At 39.8% G+C, this 19622-nt stretch overlaps 1 protein-coding gene across 3 annotated transcripts in view; it reads left to right on the top strand.

Annotated features, from left to right (window-relative positions):
* LOC311616152 (uncharacterized protein) overlaps positions 1-5561 on the top strand; it is a 21508-nt gene extending 15947 nt beyond the window's left edge. The window contains exons 2-3 of one of the 3 annotated variants that reach the window (XM_084907416.1): positions 254-385; positions 5343-5561. In XM_084907416.1, coding sequence (XP_084763542.1) covers positions 254-385; positions 5343-5397 — 187 coding nt within the window. In that variant the 3' untranslated portion in view covers positions 5398-5561. Of the gene's footprint in view, positions 1-253; positions 578-5342 lie in introns of those variants that run through there. The other 2 variants (XM_084907417.1, XM_084907418.1) reach the window with 2 other exon arrangements.
* The last annotated feature ends 14061 nt before the right edge of the window (positions 5562-19622 follow it).

The following is a 19622-nucleotide window of genomic DNA, read 5'->3' as shown; positions in this document are numbered from 1 at the left end:
TAGATAGATAGATGGATAAATATAATTTTTTAAAAAATTTATATTTACTTATTCATTTTAATAAATATAAAGCCCGCATAGAATAGTACATTCTTATTACTCCATATTTTACATGGCTTACAATACACTGGTGAAGTTGCAAGCTTATCAGATCATTATGCATTTTTTATAGGTCTCTAAAAGATACAAAACCCCGGAAATCACATTGCAATGCTCACCGTTCCTCCTGTTTCTATTACTATCTACCCTTTAGGAATGTTTCCAGGTGGCGATGGAGGCGTTGGCGGCGGCACAGTGAGGGCCCTGCTCGCTTCAAGAAAATTCCTAGCCAAAACCGGTTTGGCTCAGTGGATAGAGCGTCGGCCTGCAGACTGAAAGGCCCAAGGTTCGATTCCCGTCAAAGGCCTGTATGTTGGTTGCGGGCATAACCCGGTAGGGGGTGTGCAGGAGGCAGCTAGCTGGTCGGGGTTTCTCTCTCATCGATGTTTCTAACTCTCTGTCCCTCTCCCTTCCTCTCTGTAATAAATAAATAAATAAATAAATAAATAAATAAATAAATAAATAAATAAAAAATATATATTTAAAAAAGAAAATTCCTAACCGACAGCCCTTCGTCCGCATCGTGGGAAGTCTGTCCTTCTTTAGTTCGTGGGGGGTGGGAGTGTGGGAGGGGAGCAAACATGCTCCACCTAGTGCAATACAGTGGAATATGTTACACACCCCTCAGCTTCCCTGCTCTTCCCCTTGCCTCAGATTTCAGTCTCTACCAAGTGCAAGTGGTGGACGACATACTACAGAGCCTTGCAGTCAATCAGTAGTCCTTATTCTTGTGTGGGTGACCTGAGTTTAACCTCACACAGGTTGCTTTCTGAGTAGGTGGCATTCCAGGAAAACATGCCAAAAAAAAATCAGAATGATGCCCATGCCGGGTGTCATTAACTAATTAGGTCCTTTGACATTTTGGCATTCTCTCTTCCCCTGCTTCCTTCCTTCCTTCCTTCCTTCCTTCCTTCCTTCCTTCCTTCCTTCCTTCCTTCCTTCCCTCCCTCCCTCCATCCCTCCATCCCTCCATCCCTCCATCCCTCCATCCCTCCCTTCCTCTCTTGCTCCCCCTCCTCCACTCCACTCCACTCCACTCCAGACTATTCCACTCCACATACACCCCCCCCCCGAGATTCTGTCCATCCTTGGACTCACACAGACCATACATACATACATACATACATACATACATACATCTGTCCTACACCTGAATATCAGACAAAAACTTGGAAACAGCAGCCCTCTGCTGAAGAGAAAGAACAGGAAGAGGAGGAGGAGGAGGAGGAGGAGGAGGAGGAGGAGGAGGAGGAGGAAGAAGAGACTCAAGAAGTAATTTGGTTCCAAACTAAACATGAATTCATTGTGTACATGCTGCGAAAGGAAAAACGGATAGGGTATGCCTTTAAATGGTATAGCTCTCCCTGCTCGCCTAGCCTTTTCAATGACAGCACCCACCCACACACCCACCCCCTTTACTGTCATGGATGCTTTTCATAATCCCCTGAGAGGAAGAAAATATCCCCTGTTGCCGAACCCTGGCTTTTCACACAGCAGATGACCCTCTTGGACAGAGTTTTGACCTTTCATCTCTTTCTTGGTTTGTTTTCTTTAAATGGTGGTTGGTAAACACAGACTTCCTTTGAACATTTTACATTCACACTCCTTTAGCTTGATTTTTTAATACAACTAACTCCCTCCCGGGGGGGGGGGGGGGGGGGCGGGGTTCGCGCGCGCGCGGGTGTTGGGATCGGGACTTTACAGTCACCATGGTTTGCCCAATGGGAGGACAAGCTCAGTGGAGGCCATGTGTGGTGGCTTTACAGACTAAAATCAGTTCGGGCTGAGTGATCCCTGTGCCTATGCCGGCATCTTCCCTGACAGAGCCTGCCTGCCTGCCTGCCTGCCTGCCTGCCTGCCTGCTTGCCTGCCCGTCGCCTTCCTTCTTTCTGGAATCCTGGAATCACAGGCAGGCACGGCTGTGTGAATGTCACAGATCCCATCATGATTACTGAGTTGATGATTGACTATGAACTAGCCTGCACCCACCTAGCTACAAGAAGTCTTTGTCAGCCAGCCAGCCAGCCATCCGTTCTTGGGGGAGTCAGATAAGCCCGAGGCAAGGTCCGAGGCCCTGACGTCACCAGAGAGCTTTCTGCATTTGAATGAAGCCTTGGAGTGAGATCCATTGGAATGTATCGCCCGGCCCGCCCTGACCAGACCTCCCCGCCCCCCGTCGCGGGGCCCCCCCCCCCCCCCCCGCGCGCTTATTTTTCTACCCCATCCCCCACCCCAGCTCCCTTCCTCCCTCTCATCCCTCAGGTGAGGGGGTTTCATTCTAAGTGCTGACCTGGGGGGGTGGGGAGGGGAATGGGGGAAATCACGCAGGCTGGGGGAAGGGGGGGGGGACACGCGGAAGCTGACTTGCTTCCTGTGAGTGTATTTGAGACAACTGCGAACAGCCAACAATAATAAGCATAACAAGGAGGCTGGGCGTGCCCAGAGGGGCCTGGAAAGACGGGTGTGTCCCTGACATTCCAAAGGAATACAGTTATCCTATTGGGCAAAAGACAATAGACAGGCTCAGAAGATAAAGGTTGACTTTTGTCAAGGCGGAGAAGATTCTAGCCTAGGTCACAGCGTTTTTCAACCGCTGAGATGTTGCCTGGTGTGCCGTAGGTGCAGAGAAGACAGGAGTTTTATAATTTTTCACTATTTTGTTTACTTAATATTTCATAATAAAGTAATTATAAAATACTTTCTTTGTGTTTATTTGATTCCTATTCAAGAGAATTACTTTATATATAGTCAATATAGGCACAGAGTTAAATTTTTTAACATTTTCTAATGGTGGTGTGCCTCGTGATTTTTTTCATGAAACAAGTGTGCCTTTGCCCAACAAAGGTTGAAAAACACTGGCCTAGGAAATGGCTACCTGCCTGCCATCCACTGCTTTTAGTGACAGAGTTTTCATTTCAGACCATCTTTGGCGGTTACTTTGGGTCTCCTCTCACAAAGGCCTTCCCTGAGCTCGCAAGGTTAGATAGATAGCGTGCGGCCCCTTTCCGTCCAGAGTTTGTTTGGATTTTTTCAGGTAGACGGACCAGCCAGGCTCTTGCATCCTCTGACAGACCTCCCTGCAGCAATACCTCCACACGATGAGCTCTTCCCCTTTGTCCAGTGAACACACGTGTACACGTACACACACACACACACACACACACACACACACACACACACACACACACCGGTGGCGGAACACCCCACCACCACCACCACCACCACCACCACCACCACCCACCCACCCACCCCCGCCTAATTAGGTGCTTTTCCACAGGGATCTGAGAAGGCCTCACTCTCCATTCACTTCCCTGGGGATAGGAAAACAGGTCTATCTAGCTGCAGGCAGGGTAGCATGCAACCCCATGGTGCCAGGAACTGGCCAGACCTCTCCATTGTCCACTTTATTTATAGCGGGGGGGGGGGGGGGGGGGGCGGGCAGCCAGGCTAGGTTGCCAAGGAAGATTAGCCTTTTTTTCTGGTGGGACCCCCCCCGAGTCTAATTTCTCCCGAGTGTTGGGGAGTATGTACCCAAAAAAAGGGGGACTCTCAAGGTACCGCCTCTACAGAGAGGCATGAGTACCGAGCCGAGAGTGAGAGGCATCTCTGCCAGCCTCTGGGACTGTTTTAACAGCAAAAACAGACTCCTCTGCAGTTTCACAGCAGATCTCATAAATTGACTCTGTTGCCCCGCCCTCAGAACCCAGTAGGTGTATACATTGTGTTCATGTGAAAACATTCAAACCTGTAGAGAAATTTTATGACTTTACTTGAGCCAAACTGTCCACACTGGCCAGGAAGCAGAATCTCAAGGAGTTGGGACAATGCTCCGGAGAACAATTGTTTTTGTTTGTTTTCCCTCTCTCTCTCTCTCTCTCTCTCTCTCTCTCTCTCTCTCTCTCTCTCTCTCTCTTTTTCGTGTTTTTTTTTTTTTTTTTTAAATATATTTTATTGATTTTTTACAGAGAGGAAGGGAGAGAGATAGAGAGCTAGAAACGTCGATGAGAGAGAAACATCGAACAGCTGCCTCTTGCACACCCCCTACCGGGGATGTGCCCGCAACCAATGTACATGCCCTTGACCGGAATCGAACCTGGGACCTTTCAGTCCGCAGACCGACGCTCTACCACTGAGCCAAACCGGCTTCGGCCTCTCTTTCGTTCTTAATTAAGTACATTTTCATTGATTTCCCAGAGGAAGAGAGTGGGAGACAGACAGAAACATCATCGGTGAGAGTCAATTACCGGTGGGCTGCTGCCCCCTACTGGGGATCAAGCCCACGACCTGGGCCTTGCCTGTACCCTTGACTGGAATTGAACCCGGAATCCTAAGGTCCCCAGGCCTGGCCGACATCGACTCTACCCACTGACTGAGCCAAACTGGCCAGTGTCACACCTACTTCTTTTACTTAGCTGGGTGCAGGATAGATAGTTAACTAACAGGCAACAATACACATGATAACAATAACAATGAAGGAATCTGCCTCTGAGACCGGTTTGGCTCAATGGGTAGAGCGTCGTCGGCTTGGGGACTGAAGGGTCCCAGGGTTTGATTCCGGTCAAGGGCATGTACCTTGGTTGCGGGCATATCCCCAGTAGGGGGTGTGCAAGAGGCAGCTGATCGATGACTCTCTCTCATCGATGTTTCTAACTCTCTATCTCTCTCCCTTCCTCACTGTACAAAATCAATAAAATAAAATAAAAAAAATTAAAAAAAAAAAAACAATGAAGGAATCTATGGTCTCTGTCCTGGCTCACAGGCGCATTTGGTTGTGTTTGTGAGTATGAGGGGTGGGGGTCGGGGGAGCGGGGGAGGGAGCACGAGACTACCCACCAGAACTGCTCTTAGTTATAGGCTCCCTTCAGACCATCCCTGTGCTCGCTTTAGGCCTTTCCGTTTTCAACTCCCGCAGTGCAGGCCTTCCCTGAGGTCGTCAGGTCAGCTAGCACATAGGCCCCTTTTCGTCCACAGTTGTGTGGGAATAAACAAGTCATCTTTTCTGTCAAAGAAGGGAGTTTAGGCGGCCTCCATTTTGGCTGCAGGCACTCGGCAGCCACCTTTTTTTGAAATGTCAAAGGTCAACCCCTCCCTTTTATCCTGTCACCATTTATTTTTTTATTTATACAAATTCACACTTTATTTACGTCGAAATAAACTGTACAAAATTGAGTTTCTTCACCAAAAATAACAGTGATGTTTTCTGTCTTCTTCCAAGATAAACTACAAAACACATTTTTTTGTAGGTTGTCTAGGCCTCCCTTACAGATCAGGACGACGCGACAGTGGATGGAATCGTGAAAAAAGACAGACTGAAACAGACAGATGTGTTGTCGATGGCGGATAGGATAGCCGTGGCCTCTGATCCTGTCTTGACCTGTGAAACAGAAGTGTTCGACATATACCTGCTAAAAAGCTTACGGAGGTGAAGGAACGTAAACAGCAACCCCCAGATGTGGGTGGGTGGGTGGGTGGGTGGAACAATGGCCGAACGTGTTTCTTTCTCTATTTCAATGGTATTCTGCCTTGTATGACACACATTTACCATTCCAGGCTCCTTTAAGTAAACAATATAGGATTTGTACACTGTTTCATGTAATCTGAACTCTAATTAAGGATTTCTTGGATCGTAGGTACCTTTTTTTAAACTAACAACAGACTTGGAGAAGTGTTTTATACATGTTCTATGCGAGTTCTCATCTATTTACTGTTATATTCCCAGAATTACTGATGTTTTCTCATAGTTTCTAACATTAGGCCTTCTGGTCCAGGTATAAGCATTGGGAACATGGAGAAAAAACTACCTAAACATAGATATGAACCTGAAAACCTCGGGAACATTGTCTCTCAATTATGTTATAGAGTGTAATGCTACATTAAGTGAACTTTAGGGCTTTCCAAAGCTGCTTAATTTCCTTATTTCTCTCTTTCAAGCTTTGTGTGACATACGTGTAAAGTTCTAGGCTCCAATAAGAAAAAAATATACGATTCATATAATGATTCATGTTCTCTAAACTCTAATTATGGATTTCTTGGATCTTAGATACCTTTCTACACTAAGATCTGACTTGGATAATCTGTTTCAGCTGTTCTAAATGAGTTCTCATCTATTTACTGACATTTTCGATGAATTACTCATTTATTCTTGTAGTTTCCTATATTATGCCTACTTGTTCATGTATAAGCTTTGCCCACATATACAAACAACTTCCTACACACTGTTATGAACACAAGAAGCTCAGAAACATTGTCTCTCAACTATGTTATAGAGTGTAATACTACATTGCAGTGAAGTGTAAAGCTTTCCAAAGCTACCTAACGTGTTACTTTCTCGATTTCATTGGTATTCTGCCTTGTATGACACAAATTTACACTTCCAGTCTCCTTTAAGTAAACAATATGGGATTTATACAGTGTTTCATGTGACCTTAACTCGTAGTAAGGATTTCCCGGATCTTAGCTACGTTTTCTACACTAAGAACTGACTTGGAGAATCTCTTTTAGCTGTTCTAAATGATTTCCCATCTGTTTATAGTCATTTTCTCTGAATTATACATGTTTTCATGTAGTTTCCTATATTCCTTAATTCGAGTTAAGATCACATGAAACACTGTATGAATCCTATATTCTTTACTTAAAGGAGACTAGAGTGGTAAATGTGTGTTATACAACGCAGAATACCATTGAAATAGAGAAAGAAACACATTCGGAAACTTTGGAAAGCCTTACACTTCACTGAAATGTAGTACTACACTCTATAACACACTTGAGAGACAATGTTCCCGAGATGCCTCAGTTCATAACAGTGTGTAGGAAGTTGTTTGATGAAGTGGGCAGCTTATACTTGGACCTGAAGGCAGAATATAGGAAACTACATGAAAACATGGATAATTTTGAGAAAATGACTGTAAAGCAATGAGAACTAGTTTAGAACAGCTCAAAGAGATTCTCAAAGTCAGTTCCTAGTGTTGAAAAGGTAGCTAAGATCAAGGAAATCCTAAATTCGAGTTAAGATTACATGAAACACTGTATGAATCCTATATTCTATACTTAAAGGAGTCTGGAGTTGTAAACGTGTGCTATACAAGGCAGAATACCATTGAAATAGAGAAAGAAACACATTTGGCAGCTTTCGAAAGCCTTACACTTCACTGAAATGTAGTACTACACTCTATAACACACTTGACAGAAAATGTTCCCGAGCTGCCTCAGTTCATAACAGTATGTAGGAAGTCATTTGATAAAGTGGGCAGCTTATACTTGGACCAGAAGGCAGAATATAGGAAACTACATGAAAACATGAATAATTCATAGAAAATGACTGTAAACAGATGAGTACTCGTTTAGAAGAGCTGAAAGAGATTCTCCAAGTCAGTTCTTAGTGTAGAAAAGGTAGCTACGATAAGGTAAATGCTTAATTCAAGTTAAGATCACAAGAAACACTGTATGAATCCTATATTTTTTACTTAAAGGAGACTAGAGTGGCAAATGTGTGTTATACAAGGCAGAATACCATTGAAATAGAGAAAGAAACACATTCGGAAACTTTGGAAAGCCTTACACTTCACTGAAATGTAGTACTACACTCTATAACACACTTGAGAGACAATGTTCCCGAGCTGCCTCAGTTCATAACAGTGTGTAGGAAGTTGTTTGATGAAGTGGGCAGCTTATACTTGGACCTGAAGGCAGAATATAGGAAACTACATGAAAACATGGATAATTTTGAGAAAATGACTGTAAAGCAATGAGAACTCGTTTAGAACAGCTGAAAGAGATTCTCCAAGCCAGTTGTTAATGTAGGAAAGGTACCTAAGATCTGGGAAATCCTTAATTCGAGTTACGATCACATGATACACTGTATGAGTCCTATATTCTTTACTTAAAGGAGACTAGAGTGGTTAATGTGTGTTATACAAGGCAGAATACCATGGAAATAGAGAAAGAAACACGTTCGGCATCTTTGGAAAGCCTTACACTTCACTGAAATGTAGTACTACACTCTATAACACAGTTGAGAGACAATGTTCCCGAGCTGCCGCAGTTCATAACAGTGTGTAAGAAGTCGTTTGATAAAGTGGGCAGCTTATCCTTGGACCAGAAGGCAGAATATAGGAAACTACATGAAAACATGGATAATTCAGAGAAAATGACTGTAAACAGATGAGAGCTCGTTTAGAACAGCTGAAAGAGATTCTCCAAGTCAGTTCTTATTGTAGAAAAGTTGGCTAAGAGAAGGGAAACCCTTAATTCGAGTTAAGATCACAGGAAGCACTGTAAGAATCCAATATTCTTTACTTAAAGAAGACTTGAGTTTTAAATATGTGTTATACAAGGCAGAGTACCATTGAAATAGAGAAAGAAGCATGTTCGGCAGCTTTGGAAAGTCCTACACTTCACTGAAATGTAGTACTACACTCTATAACACAGTTGAGAGACAATGTTCCCAACCTGCCTCAGTTCATAACAGTGTGTAGGAAGTTGTTTGATCAAGTGGGCCAAGCTTATACTTGGACCAGAAGGCAGAATATATAAACTACATGAAAACATGGATATTTCAGAGAAAATGACTGTAAAAAGATGAGAAATCGTTTAGAACAGCTGAAAGAGATTCTGCAAGCCAGTTGTTAATGTAGAAAAGGTAGCTAAGATAAAGGAAATTCTTAATTCGAGTTAAGATCACAGGAAACACTGTATGAATCCAATATTCTTTACTTAAAGGAGACCAGAGGGGTAAATGTGTGTTATACAAGGGAAAATACCATTGAATTAGAGAAAGAAACAGGTTTGGCAACTTTGGAAAGACTTACACTTCACTGAAATGTAGTACTACACTCTATAACACAGTTGAGAGACAATGTTCCCAAGCTGCCTCAGTTCATAACAGTGTATAGGAAGTTGTTTGATAAAGTGGGCAAAGCTTATCATTGGAACAGAAGGCAGAATATAGGACTCTACATGAAAACATGAATAATTCAGAGAAAATGATTGTAAACATATGAGAACTCGTTTAGAGCAGCTGAAAGAGATTCTCTAAGTCAGTTCTTTGTGTAGAAAAGGTAGCTAAGATAAGGGAAATCCTGAATTCGAGTTAAGATCACGGGTAGCACTGTATGAATCCAATATTTTTTACTTAAAGGAGACTAGAGTGGTAAATGTGTGTTATACAAGGCAGAATACCATTGAAATAGAGAAAGAAACATGTTCAGCAGCTTTGGAAAGCCTTACACTACACTGAAATGTAGTACTACACTCTATAACACAGATGAGAGACAATGTTCCGGAGCTGCCTCAGTTCATAACAGTGTGTATGAAGTTTTTTGATAAAGTGGGCAGCTTATACTTGGACCAGAAGGCAGAATATAGGAAAGTACATGAAAACATGAATAATTCAGAGAAAATGACTGTAAACAGATGAGAACTCGTTTAGAACAGCTGAAAGAGATTCTCCAAGTCAGTTCTTAGTGTAGAAAAGGTAGCTAAGATAAGGGAAACCCTTAATTCTAGTTAAGATCACAGAAAGCACTGTATGAATCCAATATTCTTTACTTACAGAAGACTTGAGTGGTAAATGTGTGTTATACAAGGCAGAATACCATTGAAATAGAGAAAGAAACACATTTGGCAGCTTTGGAAAGCCTTACACTTCACTGAAATGTAGTACTACACTCTATAACACAGTTGAGAGACAAAGTTCCCAAGCTGCCTCAGTTCATAACAGTGTGTAGGAAGTTGTTTGATGAAGTGGGCAAAGCTTATACTTGGACCAGAAGGCAGAATATAGGAAACTACATGAAAACATGGATAATTCAGAGAAAATGACTGTAAAAAGATGAGAACTCGTTTAGAACAGCTGAAAGAGATTCTCCAAGTCAGTTCTTAGTGTAGAAAAGGTAGCTAAGATTCGGTAAATCTTTAATTCGAGTTAAGATCACATGAAACACTGTATGAAGTCCTATATTCTTTACTTAAAGGAGACTGGAGTCGTAAATGTGTGTTATACAAGGCAGAATGCCATTGAAATAGAGAAAGAAACACGTTCGGCAGCTTTGGAAAGCCTTACACTTCACTGAAATGTAGTACTACACTCTATAACACAGTTGAGAGACAATGTTCCCGAGCTGCCTCAGTTCATAACAGTGTGTAGGAAGTTGTTTGTATATGTGGGCAAAGCTTATACTTGGACCAGAAGGCAGAATATAGGAAACTACATGAAAACATGGATAAGTCAGAGCAAATGACTGTTAACAGATGAGAACTTGTATAGAACAGCTCAAAGAGATTCTCAAAGTCAGTTCCTAGTGTTGAAAAGGTAGCTAAGATCAAGGAAATCCTAAATTCGAGTTAAGATTACATGAAACACTGTATGAATCCTATATTCTATACTTAAAGGAGTCTGGAGTTGTAAACGTGTGCTATACAAGGCAGAATACCATTGAAATAGAGAAAGAAACACATTCGGCAGCTTTGAAAAGCTTTACACTTAACTGAAATGTAGTACTACACTCTATAACACAGTTGAGAGACATAGTTCCCAAGCTGCCTCAGTTCATAACAGTGTGTAGGAAGTTGTTTGATGAAGTGGGCTAAGCTTATACTTGGACCAGAAGGCAGAATATATGAAACTACATGAAAACATGGTTAATTCACAGAAAATGACTGTAAAAAGATGAGAACTCGTTTAGAACAGGTGAAAGAGATTCTCCAAGTCAGTTCTTAGTGTAGAAAAGGTAGCTAAGATCCGGGAAATCCTTAATTCGAGTTAAGATCATATGAAAGACTGTATGAATCCTATATTCTTTACTTAAAGGAGACTGGAGTGGTAAATGTTTGTTATACAAGGCAGAATACCATTGAAATAGAGAAAGAAACACGTTGGGCAGCTTTGGAAAGTCTTACACTTCACTGAAATGGAGTACTACAGTCTATAACACAGATGAGAGACAATGTTCCCGAGATGCCTCAGTTAATAACAGTGTGTAGGAAGTTGTTTGATAAAGTGGGCAAAGCTTATACTTGGACCAGAAGGCAGAATATAGGAAACTACAATAAAACATGTATAATTCAGAGAAAATGACTGTAAACAGATGAGAACTCGTTTAGAAAAGCTCAAAGAGATTCTCCAAGTCAGTTCTTAGTGTAGAAAAGGTAGCTAAGATCCGGGAAATCCTTAATTCGAGTTAAGATCATATGAAAGACTGTATGAATCCTATATTCTTTACTTAAAGGAGTCTGGAGTGGTAAATGTGTGTTATACAAGGCAGAATACCAATGAAATAGAGAAAGAAACACGTTCGGCAGCTTTGGAAAGCCTTACACTTCACTGCAATGTAGTACTACACTCTATAACACAGATGAGTGACAATGTTCCCAAGCTGCCTCAGTTCATAACAGTGTGTAGGAAGTTGTTTGATAAAGTGGGCAAATCTTATACTTGGACCAGAAGGCAGAATATAGGAAACTACATGAAAACATGAATAATTCAGAGAAAATGACTGGAAACAGATGAGAACTCGTTTAGAACAGCTCAAAGAGATTCTCCAAGTCAGTTCTTAGTGTTGAAAAGGTAGCTAAGATCCAGGAAATCCTTAATTAGAGTTAAGATAATATGAAACACTGTATGAATCCTATATTCCTTACTTAAAGGAGTCTAGAGTGGTAAATGTGTGTTATACAAGTCAAAATACCATTGAAATAGAGAAAGAAACACATTCGGCAGCTTTGGAAAGCCTTACACTTCACTGAAATGTAGTACTACACTTTATAACACAGTTGAGAGACAATGTTCCCAAGCTGCCTCAGTTCATAACAGTGTGTAGGAAGTTGTTTGATGAAGTGGCAAAGCTTATACATGGACTAGAAGGCAGAATATAGGAAACTACATGAAAACACGGATAATTCAGAGAAAATGACTGTAAAAAGATGAGAACTAGTTTAGAACAGCTGAAAGACATTCTCCAAGTCAGTTGTTAGTGTACAAAAGGTATCTAAGATAAGGGAAATCCTTAATTGGAGTAAAGATCACATGAAACACTGTATGAATCCTATATTCTTTACTTAAAGGACTCTAGAGTGGTAAATGTGTGTTATACAAGTCAGAATACCATTGAAATAGAGAAAGATACACGTTCGGCAGCTTTGAAAAGCCTTTCACTTCACTGAAATGTAGTACTACAGTCTATAACACAGTTGAGAGACAAAGTTCCCAAGCTGCCACTGTTCATACCAGTGTGTAGGAAGTTGTTTGATAAAGTGGGAAAGCTTATACTTGGACCAGAAGGCAGAATATAGGAAACTACATGAAAACATGGATAATTCAGAGAAAATGACTGTAAACAAATGAGAACTCGTTTAGAACAGCTGAAACATGTTCTCCAAGTCAGTTCTAAGTGTAGAAAAGGTCTCTAAGATAAGGGAAATCTTTAATTCGAGTTAAGATCACATGAAACACTGTATGAATCCTATATTCTTTACTTAAAGGACTCTAGAGTGGTAAATGTGTGTTATACAGGACAAAATAACATTGAAATATAGAAAAAAACAAGTTGGGCAGCTTTGGAAAGCCTTAAACTTCACTGAAATGTAGTACTACACTCTATAACACAGTTGAGAGACAATGTTCCCGAGCTGCCTCGGTTCATAACAGTGTGTAGGAAGTTGTTTGATAAAGTGGGCAAAGCTTATAATTGGACCAGAAGGCAGAATATAGGAAACTACATGAACACATGAATAATTCGCAAAAAATAACTGTAAACAGATGAGAACTCGTTTATAACAGCTGAAAGAGATTCTCCAAGTCAGTTCTTAGTGTATAAAAGGTAGCTAAGATCCAGGAAATGCTTAATTCGAGTTTAGATAACATGAAACACTGTATGAATCCTATATTCTTTACTTAAAGTAGTCTACAGTGGTAAATGTGTGTTATACAAGTCAAAATACCATTGAAATAGAGAAAGAAACACGTTGGGCAGTTTGGAAAGCCTTACACTTCACTGAAATGTAGTACTACACTCTATAACACAGTTGAGAGACAATGTTCCCAAGCTGCCTCAGTTCATAACAGTGTGTAGGAAGTTGTTTGATAAAGTGTGCAAATCTTATACTTGGGCCAGAAGGCAGAATATAGGAAACTACATGAAAACATGGATAATTCAGAGAAAATGACTGTAAAAAGATGAGAACTCGTTTAGAACAGCTGAAAGACATTCTCCAAATCAGTTGTTAGTGTAGAAAAGGTAGCTAAGATAAGGGAAATCCTTAATTGGAGTAAAGATCACATGAAACACTGTATGAATTCTGTATTCTTTACTTAAAGGACTCTAGAGTGGTAAATGTGTGTTATACAAGTCAGAATACCATTGAAATAGAGAAAGAAACACATTCGGCAGCTTTGGAAAGCCTTACACTTCACTGAAATGTAGTACTACACTCTATAACACAGTTGAGAGACAAAGTTCCCAAGCTGCCTCTGTTTATAACAGAGTGTAGGAAGTTGTTTGATGAAGTGGGCAAAGCTTATACTTGGAACAGAAGGCAGAATATAGGAAACTAGATGAAAACATGGATAATTCACAGAAAATGACTGTAAACAGATGAGAACTCGTTTAGAACAGCTGAAAGAGATTCTACAAGTCAGTTCTTAGTGTAGCAAAGGTAGCTAAGACCCAGGAAATCCTTAATTCGAGTTAAGATCACATGAAACACTGTATGAATCGTATATTCTTTACTTAAAAGACTCTAGAGTGGTAAATGTGTGTTATACAAGTAAGAATACCATTGAAATAGAGAAAGAAACACGTTCGGCAGCTTTGGAAAGCCTTACACTTCACTGAAATGTAGTACTACACTCTATAACACAGTTGAAAGACAATGTTCCCGAGCTGCCTCAGTTCATAACAGTGAGTAGCAAGTTGTTTGATAAAGTGCGGAAAGCTTATACTTGGACCAGAAGGCAGAATATAGGAAACTAGATGAAAACATGAATAATTCAGAGAATATGACTGTAAACAGTTGAGAACTCCTTTAGAACAGCTGAAAGAGTTTCTCCAAGTCAGTTCTTAGTGTATAAAAGGTAGCTAAGATCCAGGAAATGCTTAATTCGAGTTTAGATAACATGAAACCCTGTATTAATCCTATATTCTTTACTTAAAGGACTCTAGAGTGGTAAATGTGTGTTTTACAAGTCTGAATACCATTGAAATAGAGAAAGAAACACGTTGGGCAGCTTTGGAAAGCCTTACACTTCACTGAAATGTAGTACTACACTCTATAACACAGTTGAGAGACAATGTTCCCAAGCTGCCTCAGTTCATAACAGTGTGTAGGAAGTTGTTTGATAATGTGGGCAAAGCTTATCATTGGACCAGAAGGCAGAATATAGGAAACTATATGGAAACATGCATAATTCAGAGAAAATGACTGTAAAGAGAAGAGAACTCGTTTAGAACAGCTGAAAGAGATTTTCCAAGTCAGTTCTTAGTGTAGAAAAGGTAGCTAAGAGAAGGGAAATCCTGAATTCGAGTTAAGATCACGGGTAGCACTGTATGAATCCAATATTTTTTACTTAAAGGAGACTAGAGTGGTAAATGTGTGTTATACAAGGCAGAATACCATTGAAATAGAGAAAGAAACATGTTCAGCAGCTTTGGAAAGCCTTACACTACACTGAAATGTAGTACTACACTCTATAACACAGATGAGAGACAATGTTCCGGAGCTGCCTCAGTTCATAACAGTGTGTATGAAGTTGTTTGATAAAGTGGGCAGCTTATACTTGGACCAGAAGGCAGAATATAGGAAAGTACATGAAAACATGAATAATTCAGAGAAAATGACTGTAAACAGATGAGAACTCGTTTAGAACAGCTGAAAGAGATTCTCCAAGTCAGTTCTTAGTGTAGAAAAGGTAGCTAAGATAAGGGAAACCCTTAATTCTAGTTAAGATCACAGAAAGCACTGTATGAATCCAATATTCTTTACTTACAGAAGACTTGAGTGGTAAATGTGTGTTATACAAGGCAGAATACCATTGAAATAGAGAAAGAAACACATTTGGCAGCTTTGGAAAGCCTTACACTTCACTGAAATGTAGTACTACACTCTATAACACAGTTGAGAGACAAAGTTCCCAAGCTGCCTCAGTTCATAACAGTGTGTAGGAAGTTGTTTGATGAAGTGGGCAAAGCTTATACTTGGACCAGAAGGCAGAATATAGGAAACTACATGAAAACATGGATAATTCAGAGAAAATGACTGTAAAAAGATGAGAACTCGTTTAGAACAGCTGAAAGAGATTCTCCAAGTCAGTTCTTAGTGTAGAAAAGGTAGCTAAGATTCGGTAAATCTTTAATTCGAGTTAAGATCACATGAAACACTGTATGAAGTCCTATATTCTTTACTTAAAGGAGACTGGAGTCGTAAATGTGTGTTATACAAGGCAGAATGCCATTGAAATAGAGAAAGAAACACGTTCGGCAGCTTTGGAAAGCCTTACACTTCACTGAAATGTAGTACTACACTCTATAACACAGTTGAGAGACAATGTTCCCGAGCTGCCTCAGTTCATAACAGTGTGTAGGAAGTTGTTTGTATATGTGGGCAAAGCTTATACTTGGACCAGAAGGCAGAATATAGGAAACTACATGAAAACATGGATAAGTCAGAGCAAATGACTGTTAACAGATGAGAACTCGTATAGAACAGCTCAAAGAGATTCTCAAAGTCAGTTCCTAGTGTTGAAAAGGTAGCTAAGATCAAGGAAATCCTAAATTCGAGTTAAGATTACATGAAACACTGTATGAATCCTATATTCTATACTTAAAGGAGTCTGGAGTTGTAAACGTGTGCTATACAAGGCAGAATACCATTGAAATAGAGAAAGAAACACATTCGGCAGCTTTGAAAAGCTTTACACTTAACTGAAATGTAGTACTACACTCTATAACACAGTTGAGAGACATAGTTCCCAAGCTGCCTCAGTTCATAACAGTGTGTAGGAAGTTGTTTGATGAAGTGGGCTAAGCTTATACTTGGACCAGAAGGCAGAATATATGAAACTACATGAAAACATGGTTAATTCACAGAAAATGACTGTAAAAAGATGAGAACTCGTTTAGAACAGGTGAAAGAGATTCTCCAAGTCAGTTCTTAGTGTAGAAAAGGTAGCTAAGATCCGGGAAATCCTTAATTCGAGTTAAGATCATATGAAAGACTGTATGAATCCTATATTCTTTACTTAAAGGAGACTGGAGTGGTAAATGTTTGTTATACAAGGCAGAATACCATTGAAATAGAGAAAGAAACACGTTGGGCAGCTTTGGAAAGTCTTACACTTCACTGAAATGGAGTACTACAGTCTATAACACAGATGAGAGACAATGTTCCCGAGATGCCTCAGTTAATAACAGTGTGTAGGAAGTTGTTTGATAAAGTGGGCAAAGCTTATACTTGGACCAGAAGGCAGAATATAGGAAACTACAATAAAACATGTATAATTCAGAGAAAATGACTGTAAACAGATGAGAACTCGTTTAGAAAAGCTCAAAGAGATTCTCCAAGTCAGTTCTTAGTGTAGAAAAGGTAGCTAAGATCCGGGAAATCCTTAATTCGAGTTAAGATCATATGAAAGACTGTATGAATCCTATATTCTTTACTTAAAGGAGTCTGGAGTGGTAAATGTGTGTTATACAAGGCAGAATACCAATGAAATAGAGAAAGAAACACGTTCGGCAGCTTTGGAAAGCCTTACACTTCACTGCAATGTAGTACTACACTCTATAACACAGATGAGTGACAATGTTCCCAAGCTGCCTCAGTTCATAACAGTGTGTAGGAAGTTGTTTGATAAAGTGGGCAAATCTTATACTTGGACCAGAAGGCAGAATATAGGAAACTACATGAAAACATGAATAATTCAGAGAAAATGACTGGAAACAGATGAGAACTCGTTTAGAACAGCTCAAAGAGATTCTCCAAGTCAGTTCTTAGTGTTGAAAAGGTAGCTAAGATCCAGGAAATCCTTAATTAGAGTTAAGATAATATGAAACACTGTATGAATCCTATATTCCTTACTTAAAGGAGTCTAGAGTGGTAAATGTGTGTTATACAAGTCAAAATACCATTGAAATAGAGAAAGAAACACATTCGGCAGCTTTGGAAAGCCTTACACTTCACTGAAATGTAGTACTACACTCTATAACACAGTTGAGAGACAATGTTCCCAAGCTGCCTCAGTTCATAACAGTGTGTAGGAAGTTGTTTGATGAAGTGGCAAAGCTTATACATGGACTAGAAGGCAGAATATAGGAAACTACATGAAAACACGGATAATTCAGAGAAAATGACTGTAAAAAGATGAGAACTAGTTTAGAACAGCTGAAAGACATTCTCCAAGTCAGTTGTTAGTGTACAAAAGGTATCTAAGATAAGGGAAATCCTTAATTGGAGTAAAGATCACATGAAACACTGTATGAATCCTATATTCTTTACTTAAAGGACTCTAGAGTGGTAAATGTGTGTTATACAAGTCAGAATACCATTGAAATAGAGAAAGATACACGTTCGGCAGCTTTGAAAAGCCTTTCACTTCACTGAAATGTAGTACTACAATCTATAACACAGTTGAGAGACAAAGTTCCCAAGCTGCCACTGTTCATACCAGTGTGTAGGAAGTTGTTTGATAAAGTGGGAAAGCTTATACTTGGACCAGAAGGCAGAATATAGGAAACTACATGAAAACATGGATAATTCAGAGAAAATGACTGTAAACAAATGAGAACTCGTTTAGAACAGCTGAAAGATGTTCTCCAAGTCAGTTCTAAGTGTAGAAAAGGTCTCTAAGATAAGGGAAATCTTTAATTCGAGTTAAGATCACATGAAACACTGTATGAATCCTATATTCTTTACTTAAAGGACTCTAGAGTGGTAAATGTGTGTTATACAGGACAAAATAACATTGAAATATAGAAAAAAACAAGTTGGGCAGCTTTGGAAAGCCTTAAACTTCACTGAAATGTAGTACTACACTCTATAACACAGTTGAGAGACAATGTTCCCGAGCTGCCTCGGTTCATAACAGTGTGTAGGAAGTTGTTTGATAAAGTGGGCAAAGCTTATAATTGGACCAGAAGGCAGAATATAGGAAACTACATGAACACATGAATAATTCGCAAAAAATAACTGTAAACAGATGAGAACTCGTTTATAACAGCTGAAAGAGATTCTCCAAGTCAGTTCTTAGTGTATAAAAGGTAGCTAAGATCCAGGAAATGCTTAATTCGAGTTTAGATAACATGAAACACTGTATGAATCCTATATTCTTTACTTAAAGTAGTCTACAGTGGTAAATGTGTGTTATACAAGTCAAAATACCATTGAAATAGAGAAAGAAACACGTTGGGCAGTTTGGAAAGCCTTACACTTCACTGAAATGTAGTACTACACTCTATAACACAGTTGAGAGACAATGTTCCCAAGCTGCCTCAGTTCATAACAGTGTGTAGGAAGTTGTTTGATAAAGTGTGCAAATCTTATACTTGGGCCAGAAGGCAGAATATAGTAAACTACATGAAAACATGAATAATTCGCAGAAAATGACTGTAAACAGATGACAACTCGTTTATAACAGCTGAAAGAGATCCTCCAAGTCAGTTCTTAGTGTAGAAAAGGTAGCTAAGATCCAGGAAATCCTTAATTAGAGTTAAGATAACATGAAACACTGTATGAATCCTATATTCCTTACTTAAAGGAGTCTAGATTGGTAAATGTGTGTTATACAAGTCAAAATACCATTGAAATAGAGAAAGAAACACGTTCGGTAGCTTTGGAAAGCCTTACACTTCACTGAAATGTAGTACTACACTCTATAACACAGTTGAGAGACAATGTTCCCAAGCTGCCTCAGTTCATAACAGTGTGTAGGAAGTTGTTTGATGAAGTGGCAAAGGTTATACTTGGACTAGAAGGCAGAATATAGGAAACTACATGAAAACATGGATAATTCAGAGAAAATGACTGTAAAAAGATGAGAACTCGTTTAGAACAGCTGAAAGACATTCTCCAAATCAGTTGTTAGTGTAGAAAAGGTAGCTAAGATAAGGGAAATCCTTAATTGGAGTAAAGATCACATGAAACACTGTATGAATTCTGTATTCTTTACTTAAAGGACTCTAGAGTGGTAAATGTGTGTTATACAAGTCAGAATACCATTGAAATAGAGAAAGAAACACATTCGGCAGCTTTGGAAAGCCTTACACTTCACTGAAATGTAGTACTACACTCTATAACACAGTTGAGAGACAAAGTTCCCAAGCTGCCTCTGTTTATAACAGAGTGTAGGAAGTTGTTTGATGAAGTGGGCAAAGCTTATACTTGGAACAGAAGGCAGAATATAGGAAACTAGATGAAAACATGGATAATTCACAGAAAATGACTGCAAACAGATGAGAACTCGTTTAGAACAGCTGAAAGAGATTCTACAAGTCAGTTCTTAGTGTAGCAAAGGTAGCTAAGACCCAGGAAATCCTTAA

This window comes from Pipistrellus hanaki, assembly GCF_964339955.1.
Source record: "Pipistrellus hanaki genome assembly, contig: scaffold_79, whole genome shotgun sequence".
Lineage (NCBI taxonomy): Eukaryota > Metazoa > Chordata > Mammalia > Chiroptera > Vespertilionidae > Pipistrellus > Pipistrellus hanaki.
This window is presented reverse-complemented; position numbering and strand designations above follow the sequence as displayed.